Source organism: Lontra canadensis, unplaced genomic scaffold, assembly GCF_010015895.1.
Source record: "Lontra canadensis isolate GAN:19392208 unplaced genomic scaffold, GSC_riverotter_1.0 scaffold118, whole genome shotgun sequence".
In the NCBI taxonomy this organism is placed as follows: Eukaryota; Metazoa; Chordata; class Mammalia; order Carnivora; family Mustelidae; genus Lontra; species Lontra canadensis.
In genome coordinates this window covers 1,062,652-1,077,228 of record NW_022631112.1, presented here as the reverse complement: position 1 = coordinate 1,077,228, position 14,577 = coordinate 1,062,652, and the positions used below count along the sequence as shown (strand labels likewise).

Sequence of the window (14,577 nt, the reverse complement as noted above, 5' to 3'; positions counted from 1 at the left end):
AGGTGAGACTGTTTTGGATGCTACAGGGATCACATTCTGCCTAATCTGTAGAAAAGAAATTCCTTTTTTTTTTTTTTTGCATAGGTATATATCCAATATATGAAATTTGCAAGAAGAGCAGAAGGTATCAAATCTGGAAGAATGATATTTAAAAAAGCAAGAGAAGATACCAGAACCCGCCACCACGTCTATGTTACTGCAGCACTCATGGAGTATTACTGTAGTAAGGTAAGTGATGAAATAAAATAGAAAGGTAAAATAGTTTCTTTCCTCTGAGATACATTAAAAAAAAAAAGGTAGTCTTAGTTTCTGTCCTTAAGTTTTAATTGCTCTGTATCGTAAAGGAAGTCTAAGTGTATCTGTAAAATTATATGGAGCATCATCCAAATCCCCACTGTCTGCTAACTGATGCCTTATTAAACACCTTGGCTTTGAACGCAGCAGTTTTTACTTAATATGATTTTAATTTCCATTTTAATACTTTATGTAACTGGCTTAGGTGTCATAGTTTTAATATTGTTTTGAGTATCTTGTCTGACATTTCATAGAAATCAGTACATTCCTTTCTACTTCCAGGACAAATCTGTTGCCTTTAAGATTTTTGAGCTGGGTCTAAAGAAATATGGAGACATTCCAGAATATGTCTTGGCCTATATTGACTATCTTTCCCACCTGAATGGTAAGTCAGTTTTAGATCTATAATGGTTATGTAATTAATACTAAACCCTCAATATCATTCTCTGAAAATATGTTGCTGGGTTTCTTTTTTCTTAAATATATTATAATTCTGTCATCACAATGGAACCGGACACTTACTAGGCACCCAGGAAATATCTGTGGCCTAACAACCATAAATTTGTATTCGAGTAATGGTAGATGCTTTTGACTCTGCAGAATGGTCTTTAATACCTCATCAGTGAAGTCCCATCACTAGTAGGATAAAGCCACAAATTCAGACTTGGGAAAAAGAGTTGTTCATGCTCATCTCTTGTTTCCTGGGTCAGGGGTGGAGGAACAGACAACAAATATTTAGCCACCAAAACTCAAAGATGCCCAAGTAGTAAAGTGAAATGCTTGGAGGCTATTAGAGAAGAGATTTCAAAAAGAAACATTATGTTTATTACCATCTTTATTTCTCTACCCTGTTGTAACATTAAGATCCGACCTTATACCCAGCACAGGGCTGAGGGATTCATATAATGAATACATATGTATGTCTCATTTAGTCTAGTTACCCACAGTCCAGTACATGTAATTTCTTGACTAGAAATGATCTGGCGTAAAAGCTGGTTTAAGAAAGAAATGTACAGGGGCTCCTGGGTGGCTCAGTGGGTTAAAGCCTCTGCTTTCAGCTCGGGTCATGATCCCGAGGTCCTGGGATCAAGCCCTGCATCGGGCTCTCTGCTCAGCAGGGAGCCTGCTTTCCTTCCTCTCTCTCTGCCTGCCTCTCTGCCTACTTGTGATCTCTGTCTGTCAAATAAATTAATAAATAAATAAATAAATAAATAAATAAATAAATAAATAAGAAAAAGAAAGAAATGTATAATTATGTGCCATTTAAATGAGTTAGATATTACCGCTATCAATGCTTTGATATTTTTAAAATATATAGCATTCTTTATACCTATATAGTAAAAAAGAATAAAACTTGAAAACAATTTGGTATTTTAGCTGAGTGATTTTATACTCTGGAAAAGGACTTTAACTCCAAAAAATGAGACAGTGGAGCATTTAATTAAAAAGAAATTTTCTCTTATAGAATTGTTTGTTGGCTGCCTGGGTGACTCAGTAGACTAAGCATCTTCCTTTGGCTCAGGTCATGATCTCAGAGTCCTGGGACTGAGTCCCCCATTGGGCTACCTGCTCAGTGGGAGTTTGCTTCTTCCTCTGTTCCTCACTCTACTCATACTCTCTTTTTCTCTCACAAATAAAACCTTAAAAAAAAGAAAAACAAGATAAAAGGCAAGTGGGATACCTCACACAGATAACAGTTATAAATCGTCTGTCATAAATGCAATACATATAGGGGGGCCATACTACAGGTAAAAAAAGACCTGGCTTCTAGTTCTAGCTGTTACTCAGTAACAGTAAGCCAGATCAACTCAATCGTTTAAGATTTTATTTGTCAGAGTGTGCTCATAAGCATGGGGAGCGGTAGGCAGAGGGAGGCAGAGGCACAGGTTCCCCACTGCGCAAGGAGCCTGAGGCAGGACAGGATCCCAGGACCCTGGGATCATGACCTGAGCCAAAGGCAGCCACTTAATGGACTGAGACACCCAGGCATCTCCAACTCAATTGTTTTGAACCCCAGGTTAATTCATCTACAAAAACTGGGGAAATAGTTACCTTTTTGCAGAGGATTTTGTGAGAATTAAACGAGATGAATCATGTGTAAATACACCGTTGATTGCAAAATGTAATTTTTCAATGTTTAAAATCTTTTTTGTATCCTAGAGGACAATAATACCCGAGTTTTGTTTGAACGAGTCTTAACCTCTGGAAGCCTTCCTCCTGAGAAGTCTGGGTAAGCTGTTGGGAAAACTTGTTGGTTGGGTTCTGATGGCAGTTTTAATGCTTGAATTGTGATCTGTGGATGAATGTTTGTTTAGAAGTTTCAGAAGAAATTTCCCTTCTCTCTTGAAGCTTAATTTACAAATACCTGCCTGTTTTTGTTTTTGTTGTTTTTTTTTTTTTAAATATTTTATTTATTTATTTGACAGAGATCACAAGTAGACAGAGAGGCAGGCAGAGAGAGAGAGAGCGAGAGAGAGAGGGAAGCAGACTCCCTGCTGAGCAGAGAGCCCCATGCGGGACTCGATCCCAGGACCCTGAGATCATGACCTGAGCCGAAGGCAGCGGCTTAACCCACTGAGCCACCCAGGCGCCCTTTTTGTTTTTTTTTTAAAGATTTTATTTATTTATTGGACAGACAGAGATCACAAGTAGGCAGAGAGGCAGGCAGAGAGAGAGGAAGAAGCAGGCTCCCTGCTGAGCAGAGAGCCCGATGCGGGGCTCGATCCCAGAACCCTGGGATCATGACCGGAGCCGAAAGCAGAGGCTTTAACCCACTGAGCCTCCCAGGCGCCCCACAAATACCTGCCTGTTTAAGATATTTTTTAAGTGTTTAAATACTGAGTAGAATTGAGAGATGTGTTGGCCATTTATTATTAAATATTTTAATATTCTTCCTAGTTTACTATGCCCTAGAAATTGATATAAACAAATAAAGTTTCTGAAAATTTTACCTTGGGGCAAAAACTCTTACATATTGAAAGTTTGTTTGATATATTGCATTACCTGATTTATGCTTTTGACTGTCCGTTTTATCAAACAGGAATATGGTATAGTGGTACAGTGGAAATAATAAGGCTTTGGAGTCTTGGGTTCAAATTCCAGCTCAGCCGATGACCCCCTAGATACATTTCATAACCTTTCCAAACCTTAGCTCATCAAATAATAATGTCTGCCAACACGGGCTTTTTATAGTAGTCCCGCTTCTGGTATGCAGTAGGCTTCCGTGTGTTACTTGAGTACAAACGTGTTTAATGATATTTGAGTCTCAGAAAATTAATTCTGGCTGTCAACAACATTTCTGAGGTACAAATATGTCCCAAATAATCCATGTTAATGAGAAAACAAAAAGAAGCATGTTAGATTTTAGAATATATTTTTATTCATACATTGAGTGAAGACGGTATTCCACATAATAATTCATGCCACTAAACACAATGGTGAAGCCACATTACTCAGCAGAAACTGGAAGTCTGTATATGTTCCTTTTTCAGCTCTTCCACCAAGAGTTTACCCTCTTTAAGGTAAATGTGTCTCTTACCACAAGGGGATAGGAAGATGTGCTAAATAAATCTAAAAAAAAAAGCTTAAACACACAAATGTGCAGGATGAAGTGTTATCTATAACTTACTTTCAAGTACTTAAGCAAAAGCAAGGTGAAACCAATATGGCAAAATATTAACAATGATTAAATCTAGGTAATGATGATGGTCTATAGATATTTGGTATACTGTCCTTAAGTTTGGAAATCTTAATTAAAAAAAGAGCTTTTTCTAATTAAGAAAAGGGATGAGGGAACTTCAGGCTTTTTTTTTGTGAATGGACTCCCTATTCCAAACCTAGAATAATTAAGTACTGATTGAATTTATTACAGAGAAATCTGGGCCCGATTTCTAGCTTTTGAAAGTAACATTGGTGATCTAGCTAGCATACTCAAAGTGGAGAAAAGACGGTTTACAGCATTCAAAGAAGAGTATGAAGGCAAAGAAACAGCTTTACTGGTGGATAGATATAAGTTCATGGACTTATATCCTTGCTCGGCAAGTGAACTAAAAGCACTTGGTTATAAGGTATGTACTTGGGATCAAGAGATATGTAGTAGCCCTACTTGCCCCATGTTTTAGAATAGTTTATTTAAAGCAAATTCTGAACTAGAAATTAGTTTTAGAATAGATTTTCAGAAAACAGGGGAAAAGTTCAGGGCTTTTCCTTAAGTTTATGAAACGTTAAGTATCAAAAGTACTGAACAAAATAATAGAGTGAGGTTTAACAATTTCAGCCTTCCCCTGAAATCGCCAGTGCCCTGTATCTTTTGTCTGCTGGGCACATGAAGGTATTGTGGAAGGAAGAAAAAATGTCATTTTAGTTATTGTTTTTTCTAATAGTTCTTAAAATTGACGAACGTGTTTTGACAGATCTTAAGCCAAATGTAGCTTCTGTAGGTATAATGAAGAAACCTCACAACTTGTTAAAAGTCCATAAAGTTCCTGAGGGGATTTTTGTATTTTAACATAGTACTTCAGAGGGTTCTTGGGGAAATTAGCTTATCTGGGAATGGAACTCATCTATATAGACAACAGAATCATGAGAAATCTGACCCCTGAACCTGTTCAGGCTAAGATTAATGTTTATGCAGCTCCAGAAATAGCCCTTGCTGAGAAAAATATTGTTCTATTGTTTCTTGATTTTTCCTGTGTCATGAAAACAAAGACCAAGATGGAAGCCCAAAGGGAAGCTATAGCCACAGATCCTAGATTTGGGTCCCTTTAAGCCAACCAGCATTAGGATACTCTTGACCATCATTCTCCTCAGGAGTCTCTTCTGGCCTGTGTCTTGCTGGTTTGGTGTGTGAACCAGATTTAAATGGGGAAAATGACCCATAATTGAAGCTTCAGACTTTTTCATTGGTGGAAGCCCTAGTTCTGTGCCAGTCCCAGCTTCCTATTCTATAACTACTCTGACTGCTCAGGGATCAGGAAATTTAGCTTCTAGTTTAACTTCTCAATGAAAAGCAAAAGACCTTGAAGACCACCTATTAGCAAGGACTATTTCAACTTTGCCAAGATGAAAATGGAAATTAATAAAAATAGAGCTCTATTTCCAAGTTGAACTACTTCTTAAATATGAATTCTCCATCTTCTATTTCAATTTCAACTCTTTTTATTTGGGGGGAGAATGAAATATATTCCCATGTGTATAAAATGTGAGTGGGAAGAGAAAAAAAGCCATCCGCAATGGGCCTAATTATTGAGATTTGCCACCACGAGGTGGCATATGAGCAGATTCTGAGAAAGTGAGATGTTCTTCTACCTCTGTGATGGCAAAAGGGGCTCTGGACAGGCTGACTGACACCGGCGCCTGCAGCAGAGGAACCGCTCTGTTCCCTCTCAGTTCTCTTCCTGTGGTTTGAACCCACTTATTCTCAGTGTATCCTCAAGACTGTAGAGTTGCACAATTATATTCAAGTCCCTTTTTCAGGTTTAGGATTCTTCTGTTCTGCATTTTCAGGATGTCTCCCGTGCTAAGCTAGCAGCTATCATTCCAGACCCAGTGGTAGCTCCTTCTATAGTGCCTGTTCTGAAAGATGAAGTGGATAGAAAACCAGAATACCCTAAACCAGACACTCAGCAGATGATTCCATTTCAGCCACGACATTTAGCACGTAAGCCATGACTTTTAGACCCAGTACTGAGGCCTCTTTGTGTTGGTTCAGATCCAGAGGTGGGGGGGACTGATGTGACCTTTCCGTTGCAGGTTAATTATTAGACTCGGGGTCACTATGACAAGTGACTTGGCTGTAATCTTTGCCGCAAACTGAGTTAAGAATGTCCTTAAAAACAAAAATACCCTCAACGATTCAGATTCCAGTAACCAGTTTGGGCAGAAATGCTGCTCCCTACAAATTACCCGTACGACTGGACACTCACTCCAGCGATGCTGTCTGGTATTACTTACACTTACTAATGGGTAGTAGCGCCTCTCGATCCTATTTGAACAAGGCCCTTATGATTAAACATGCTGTTGAGTAACCAACTTTAAACGGGATTGCCGCACACATGACTTACGAGGCTTAGAAATTGGTCTTTGACAAAAACTGACCGACGTCCCACCCCTGGATTGTTTGCTTTTCTGCCTCCCAGCGGCTGTGGGGGTGAGAGGGCGCTCTCTCCTCCACTTTAGCTGGTCAGACATGTGAAGCACGAAAGGCAATTTAAAATGTTCAGAACAAAGCAACACAGACCTAGAACTCTCTATATAGATTACTTCTGATTTATTTTAGCCCTGTGTAGAAATCCTTCCATCCTGTGTGATTCCCCCTTCTCCTTGTGTCACAGCACCCGGCTTGCACCCTGTTCCTGGGGGCGTTTTCCCAGTGCCGCCTGCAGCCGTCGTTCTAATGAAACTTCTCCCTCCTCCCATCTGCTTCCAGGTTTGTTGACTATTATTTTCTTGATAACACTTGCTCTGTGGGTTATAATACTTGTGTGCTTTTTCTTGTCTTACGGAAAATGTAAAGTCGTGTGATTTTAACTTGTCAATTATTGGGGCTTAAAATTTATTTGTGTCAAAATAGGGTCCCTTTGTACAAGTGGATGAACTGATGGAGATCTTCCGAAGATGCAAGATCCCAAATAGTAAGTGGTGAAGGCTCCGCTTTAGGGCCGAATTTACTCCGTCTTCTAGGCAGGAGATCGTTATTCTCTGCCCCTGAAGTTTCCAAATCCAGCTAGCCATCTTGCTGTAATCAAACCCTCTTTGGTACAGAGACGCTCCTTCGCTCATCCTGTGATGAGTAAAACATCACAAAAGCGGGTCTTTTCTACTCATGGGAACCCGCACTAGGACACTGGGCTTCTGAAAGTCCTTGTAAGAGCCGCTTTTGTCCTTTCCTCTAATTATGTAGCATCACTACTGCCCTCCCTTGCTCTGCCAGGAGCAGGTTCTGACACCAACCGCAAATGTGTCAGGTGGCGCCTGGAGTCTCTCCCCAGAGCGGACTCTGCAGCGCCCCCAACAGGCCTTTCCGTGTGGTTTGCGCAGCTGTCGAGGAAGCCGTGCGGATCATTACGGGCGGCGCCCCGGAGCTGGCGGTGGAGGGGAACGGCCCCGTGGAGAGCAACGCCGTACTCACCAAAGCGGTCAAGAGGCCCAACGAAGACTCCGACGACGACGAAGAAAAGGGAGCCGTCGTTCCCCCCGTTCATGACATCTACAGAGCACGGCAGCAGAAGCGAATTCGGTGAGGCGGGCTCCAACCAGCCTCTGGAAGAAAACTCCAGGATTCCGTTTTTGCCTCTTAAGTCGTATGTTTAAAAGAGACAATGCTTTGTTACAAGGTTCTTGGAAACAAAGTTGTATTGTCATGGGTGCCTCTATCATATGGTTCTTGAGAAAAAACCAACCAACCTGTGTGAATTTTAGAATATGGAACAGATCTGTGCTCTAAGCAAAACTAGGTTTTCAAAAATGTGAGAACAGCACAAAATGGCAGAACCACATTTTGTTCCCTCTTCAAGGGTGTCTTGTATGTGCCGCTTGAAGATTTGTGAGTTTTCAACAGTTTTATTTTAAAAACTGGATGGCTTATGATTGTAAAGCATTTTATCACATTTTCTGAAAACAGTTCTGTTTGCTTATGTAGAGTCCTGCCTTATTGTTTGTTTTTATTTATGGCAGAATGTATGGAACCGGTTTTGTAGTTTAAAATTTTAAAACAATCCTTTAAAAAAATAAAAGGATCTCAAAAATGTCATGCCTCCTGCTGCTTCCATTCAGAATGTATTTAAAATAGCTACTTATTCAGCCAATACCTTTTAAAAATAAATGCCAGTACAAAGAAAAGTCATCTTGTATTTACTCTATGTACACTTACCTACTTGTCCTCTCCTGGCCTCAGTGCTAACTGTAAACAGAGGGATCTGATTTTAAGAGACAAATTAAACATTTTAGAAATCCTCAAATATGAATGTTCTTTCCCCCAGTCTGAGGCAGATATATTACCTTTCATGTCTCTTAAAAGCAATGTGTGGGAATTCCTTTCAACCACCCACTGTCTTGTTCTCACAAATGTATTTCAGAAGGTACTCCATGCTCAAGAACATGTTCTTCAGGAGCTACGCGCAGATAGCATTAAATTCTAAGTCCCAAGAATTCGGTTTCATGCTTTGTTAGCAACATTACCTCCTCTTGACTCATTTCTAGAAAAACTATTAGACACAGAACTAGTTGAGCCTAAGGGCTGTGATTCAGAATAAAAGCTAAAAGGAAGGGGGAAAAAAGGAAAAGTATTATACTTATAAAGAAACTTACAAATTGGGTATACAATTTAGAATTTGAATTCAAAAGTGATTAAATACATTTTAAAATCAGCTTCAAATACTTCTACAAAACTCTTGCTTTTAATGGAAAAGACGTTATCTTGAATCTTTTTCTTGCATACCTGTAGCCAGGTAATACATAATTCAAAGCATGTGTCTCCTGTATTTTTCCCATTAAGGCTAAAATTTTATCCTATAAACAAAGTCTGCTGGCTCTAATTCAGATTGTATTACCCTCGCAAGTATTGCTTTTAAGCTGTGTAGCTTCTTCTTAATATGGTTGTCATCAAAACAATCTGAAAGGCACAAGTAACTTCCCAGGAGTTAAAATACAGAGGTGCAGACTCTGTGAAGTGCTATCTTTGGGTCGTGATTCTGGGTTTTCTTTGTTTTGTTTCTAATTATTATTAACATATAACGTATTATTTCTTTCGGGGCAGAGGCCTGATTCATCAGTCTTACACAATTCACAGCGCTCACCTTAGCACATACCCTCCCCAGTGTCCGTCGCCCAGCTACTCTGGGCGGCGTTTTAAAGACAAATGGCTTCAAATGCCTGTAGTGTCTGCATGAACGACAAAACAAAGCTCTGTGAATGCCTGAAAAATGTGTTTTTTTTAGCATCGTAATAAAGAGAAAACACATGCGCTCCGACCTTGATGAAAAGTGCCACTGAGCAGCCATTGGGGCATTATGATTGTTCCTACTCCATTTATTTCTAAGATGTTTTTTCCCCTGAATGTCGTTTGATCTATAAACACAAAAAGGATTATTTGTTAGGAGAAACCATTTTCTAACGTTCTGCTATACATATATGAATGTTTGGATTTTAACATGATTCTGTGTATTTGATCATTCCCTTTGTAGACACAGTTGATCAAGCAGCATGGTGTTAGAAATCTGCACTTACTTTTGGAACTCTAACGTGCGGATGCTCGTACAGCCAGTCCCACTTGTCCAGGAACTCTCCTGTGTCCATAGTGCTAGACCCAGAAATTTCCGAAAGATAGCCATATTTTTTCTCCTTATAAAAGCAAAAGCAAGGACATTTTGTAGAGAATTCTAGAACCCAGTAAGATGAAAAGACTCTAAGTCCTTCCTGAGCAAAATCAGTCAAACTCTAGCTGCTAGCACTGAATTTCACATGAGAGGTTTTATCTGTGTTGCCTGCCACTCCTAGTAAAGTAAAAGGTAGTAGCTACTAAGTAAATGTAAAACTCAACAACCAAATTTGTACCATTAGAAAAGAATGAAAAGATATGCTTTTGTCAGCATATTAACCTATAACAATAATTATAAATTTATCTGGTAATTTTATAACCCTCTATTGGCCTGTGCTTAGCATGTAAAACCAAGAGTTCATTTACACGACAGTAAAAGCACAGTTACCATGTTCATAAATTTTTTTACAATATTTCAGTTCCCAAAGCAAACTTCCTTAATGTCGGTAGTCCTCTTACCTGACACTCAGCAAGTGAAGTTCTACTTACTATATTTTTAAGTGAAGTTCTATTTAATAAAAATTTCAGAAGTCCTGACAGATCATTTATATGAAGTAACAAAACTCCGGTACCATGTTCCTGATCTAAGTAAAATCTTACATATTCAACAAAAGGGTCAGCTTACCAAGCTTTGGGAATAAAAGCCAAGAAAAACAATTCATCCATTTTCTAAATTTTCCTCCCTGAACCCTGACCAGAGTTCTGCTTTGAGCACGACGAAGATAGTACTTCAGAAAGCGGAGGCGGCAGGAATGAAAACAATGGAAATGAAGGCGCTTTTTCAGTTTTGGGGTTGCTCTTTAAGTCAGAAGTTACTCTTAAACCATTCTTGGTGTTTAGTTCAGAAAAAAATGTAAAAATGGTGAAATGTGGCTAGTGCTACTAACATCAGACCCATCTGATTTCAAACCTAAACCAGGCCTACACATGAGTCCTAGTTCTTAGGTTCTGAAGGCAATAGAAACAGAAACCCTCAGCGGGGCTGGGAACAACTAAATCCTGCCTGTTTAGGTTCCAGACACTTACTTTCCAGGGCTCTAGCTCTTTCGGAAGGGATCAGTGAGCATTTGACAAATTAAAAGAGCTTATTGTGTTTACAGACTATCTCCTCCTCCATCCCATGAAGTTGTCTTGAGCACTACGAATGAAATAGTTCTAGAATACAAAATCCAATATTAAGACACAATTGCAAACATCATTGTGGTTCTTTATTTAGATTGTGTTTTCAATGAGATAAATGCCTTTAAATAGGAGTTTCACAGCCAATCATCTGCCATCCTTCATTTGTTCACTCATGCAATCGTTTAGTTCAAATAATACACAGGTGAGAGTGGGGAGGAATCGGTGGGTGGCGATGGAAGTAGGGAGAGGAGCAACGGGAAGACCAGCTTTAGAACAGAAGAGATGACGGAAGAAAAGCACAAATCCCAGGACAGAAGGAAACCCTTCTGTCCAGCCTGCAAAATGCACTCACTGAAGGGAAGCGAGACACAGACACAGGTACACCTACGTGGAGAGGGTTATATGCTCTCCTCGGTTGTTAACAAGGCAATTCATAGTCCTTTCCCTGTACAAAGCATTCTAATATCCATTCTCAAATGTAATCCTCACAGGAAGTGTGAGTCGTTTCCCCGTTTTACACATGAAAATACAGGAGCCCGAGGGACAATGACTGGCCCAATATCACACAACTAGTAAGAAGGCAACAGAGGAGGGACTCCAACCCAGACGGTCCCCTCAATCAGGAGCTTTGTGCACGATCCTACTGCAGTGTACTTAATCACTCCCCTGAGACACATCACAGAATGTCAGGACTGGAAAGCGTTTAATGATCAAGTCTATTCCTTTCATTTTACATGTGCTAGAAATAGGTCCTGATTTGCTCTAGTTAGTAGTATGTAACAGAAATGGGGTCAGAATCTGGTTTCCTGGCAGCTCCCAGTCTTTGCACTCTACCACCCGGCCTCAAAATGAAAATTAATGCAAACGTTCTACACAGAAACCAGAGCATGCCAAAAATCCCTGGACATCAAAGAGCAAATACCTCTTTCCTTTTTAACTCAGCAGGAAAGGTGGTCCACCAACACCTCTTGATTCCCGGGAATCATGCTGTTTTAGAGAAATGAACATAAGCATCTCCCCAAAAACAGAACTGCTAAATAACCCATCAATCGTCAGCCAGTATCTGCACGTTACAAGCCTGCTGTGTCAGACTTATTCATAACTTTTCTTCTGAGAAAAAAGCTCTTACACACCTGTTTACTGCGTTCAATCAGTAAGATATCCTTAGCTGAAGTATACTTTCAGTCAGGTTATATGGTTACATAAACAATCGCGTTGTACAGCTTGCTTTAAATGTAATGAGATTTTCAGGGGCGCCTGGGTGGTTCAGTGGGTTAAGCCTCTGCCTTCAGCTCAGGTCATGATTTCAGGGTCCTGGGATCGAGCCCTGCGTCGGGCTCTCTGCTCAGCAGGGAGCCTGCTTCCCCACCCCACACCCCGCCTGCCTCTCTATTTGTGATCTCTGTCAAATAAAATAAATAAATAAATCTTTAAAAAAATAAGTAAAATAAATGTGATGAGATTTTCAAAAAACACCTAGGCTGAGAATCCATTCACCCAACCAAGAGCTGACAAAGTAGCAGTTACTGCTCTAGACGTTCATGCATCCATGAGACCATCAGATCAACTGAACACAGCTGCGATGATGGACCGGACTCTCAAGGTGCTTGGTTCTATCCACAGTAAAGCACTACCGCCAAATAAACCCAGCACTTTCCTAAAACACGCTTGTTTCCATAAACCTGTTAGGTAGAAAATCACGTCAAATCCAATCAAAGTGCATTATATAGAACCAGTTCAATTCTGAAAGATAATTTCTGCTCCAAAGGATACGTATCTTGGAGGGAGAGCTGGGGGGGGGGGGGCATGGATTACAAGGAGATGCTCAACAAACATTTCCTGAGGGACCAAATGAAGTTTCCTGGCCCTTAGTGATAATCCTATGAGATTCCAGGAAGTAGCTCACTTATCTTCAAAGAACAACAAAATTCAATATGAATATTGTGATTCTGAATTTTGCCTCCCTCATTCTTGGCTTTGCCACCTGGAGAACTCTGCCAGTGGACACTGAGGTAGGGGTGGGGGCGTGTGGGGAGAGGAAAGTCTGTGCAGGTTCCTGTAAAATATGCATCAAGATTTCAAATGGTACAAACTTAACTCTGAATTTAGGAACCCATGGTAGGGGGCGGGAAATCTGGTAAAAAGCGAACCCTTAGAAAAGGCAGCAAAAAAAAGAACTGTAAAGATTTAGGAAGAATGACTACAGGAAGTGGTTATCCACCCCTTCACTCAAGGATGAAGGGTAAAGCTCCTCCCCTTCATCCTTGACTGAGGCAGGACAAGACCCCAAACACTCAGAGGCTGAGGCAGGCAAGAGAGTGAAAGAGGGCTAGGGGGGAGGGCTGCAACAGGCTGGAGGCTCAGTCAGTAGAGCATGTGACTCCTGAACCCCGGGTCGTGAGTTCAAGCCCCGTGTTGGGCATGGAGCCTACTTAAAGCGCGCTCGGGCTTCTAAGCCTGGGAGATGGGGGGCCCCCATGACCAATAAGCATGGCTGCCACAGAGCAACCTCAGCTCCAGAAACAATTCCAGAAGCGACCTCATTTGAAGACACACTATAAAAGACGTGATTTTGTCCTTTTAAAGCTCTACTTATTGAACTTCTAGTCACTTCCAATGAAACGAGGCAAGATTTGTCTTTGAGTATAAACTTTATAGGACTTCTGACCACATAACGTAGCATACTTTTCCGACTGCAAGTAGAAAACACTATTAGAACATAGTTTGTAGCACAGATTTGGAGAAATCACAGTCCCCCCGCCCCAGCACAAGCGTACCGTCTCCTGAAGCTCGGTACCACTCGGTAGTCACAAAGCGAACGTTCCTCTGGCGGGAGGCCACCATGCCTGCCTCCGGCCCCATCGCAGCCCCCACCACTTTGAGGGATTCCCTGCATTATTTTTCCTTGTCCTGTTCCCGGACTTGGAGTTCACACCCAACTTCACGGCTCTGCTTCTGATGGAGTGTCCCTGTCTAAAACACGCACGTACACACACTCACACGCACACACACCTTTTACTTTTTATTCTAACACAGTGGTTCACCTGTGAGAGCCCAGCCACCCTTTCAGCCACAGGATAGGTAGGTCAGGAATTCCAGTCACTGAAGTTCCTCAAAAAATACTGCTCCCAAACCAGGGATTTTCTAGGACTTCCTTTATCCCAGAAGTAAGTGAGCTTACACTATACTGTTTTAGCTGAAAACACTTTAAATCTATTTCTGAAATTCAAATCCAATCAATACATCTGTGTATTGTATCAGTGAATTTTTCAGTAAAAACTCCAGTGTCTTTTAAATTACACCAACATATATACGGTTTAAAAAAATATTTCCTCCTTAACTTTCAAAGCTTAAAAGTCAAAGAATTTCCTTTCTCTAGATCCCAGAAGTCATAACTGCTATCATCCAGGCTCAGAAATAATTTTGTATAAAAGAATAAGTTTTTTAAAATCAATTAACTCCCCTCTAGAACAAAAGGGCTCTGGAGCTCTGGCTACGCCAGGCAGGGAGAAAGCAATCAAAGGGGTACAGGGAGGCAATAAGCCTTGGTATAGCCCTTCCAACACAAAACAGCTGGGGGGGGGGGGTGGGGGGAGGGGGGGGGGGTGCCAGGGGGGGGGGGGGGGGAGTGAGGGTCGGTGCCAGGCAGGGGGGAAGAGTGAGGGTCGGTGCCAGGCAGGGGGCAAAGTCTCAACACGGTCATGGCTTGGTCTCTCATTCTCGGTGGCTGGCAGATCCTCTTGGGTGTCTGAAAGGAAAACTACCCAGATGGTGGAAGAGAGGCCCCAGCCCCCCGGGGAAAGACAAGGCAGCTGTAATCAGGACAGAGTCGGGTGCAGACACGC

The 14,577-nt window shown here is 41.1% G+C and overlaps 1 protein-coding gene across 2 annotated transcripts in view; it reads left to right on the top strand.

The window, feature by feature from the left end:
- CSTF3 (cleavage stimulation factor subunit 3) overlaps positions 1-8,044 on the top strand; it is a 67,832-nt gene extending 59,788 nt beyond the window's left edge. For both annotated transcript variants that reach the window (XM_032841002.1, XM_032841003.1), the window contains 8 exons: positions 85-228; positions 577-679; positions 2,455-2,524; positions 4,166-4,361; positions 5,800-5,953; positions 6,627-6,721; positions 6,866-6,926; positions 7,333-8,044. In XM_032841002.1, the coding sequence (XP_032696893.1) occupies positions 85-228; positions 577-679; positions 2,455-2,524; positions 4,166-4,361; positions 5,800-5,953; positions 6,627-6,721; positions 6,866-6,926; positions 7,333-7,535 (1,026 nt within the window). In that variant the 3' untranslated portion in view covers positions 7,536-8,044. The remainder of the gene's footprint in view (positions 1-84; positions 229-576; positions 680-2,454; positions 2,525-4,165; positions 4,362-5,799; positions 5,954-6,626; positions 6,722-6,865; positions 6,927-7,332) is intronic.
- The last annotated feature ends 6,533 nt before the right edge of the window (positions 8,045-14,577 follow it).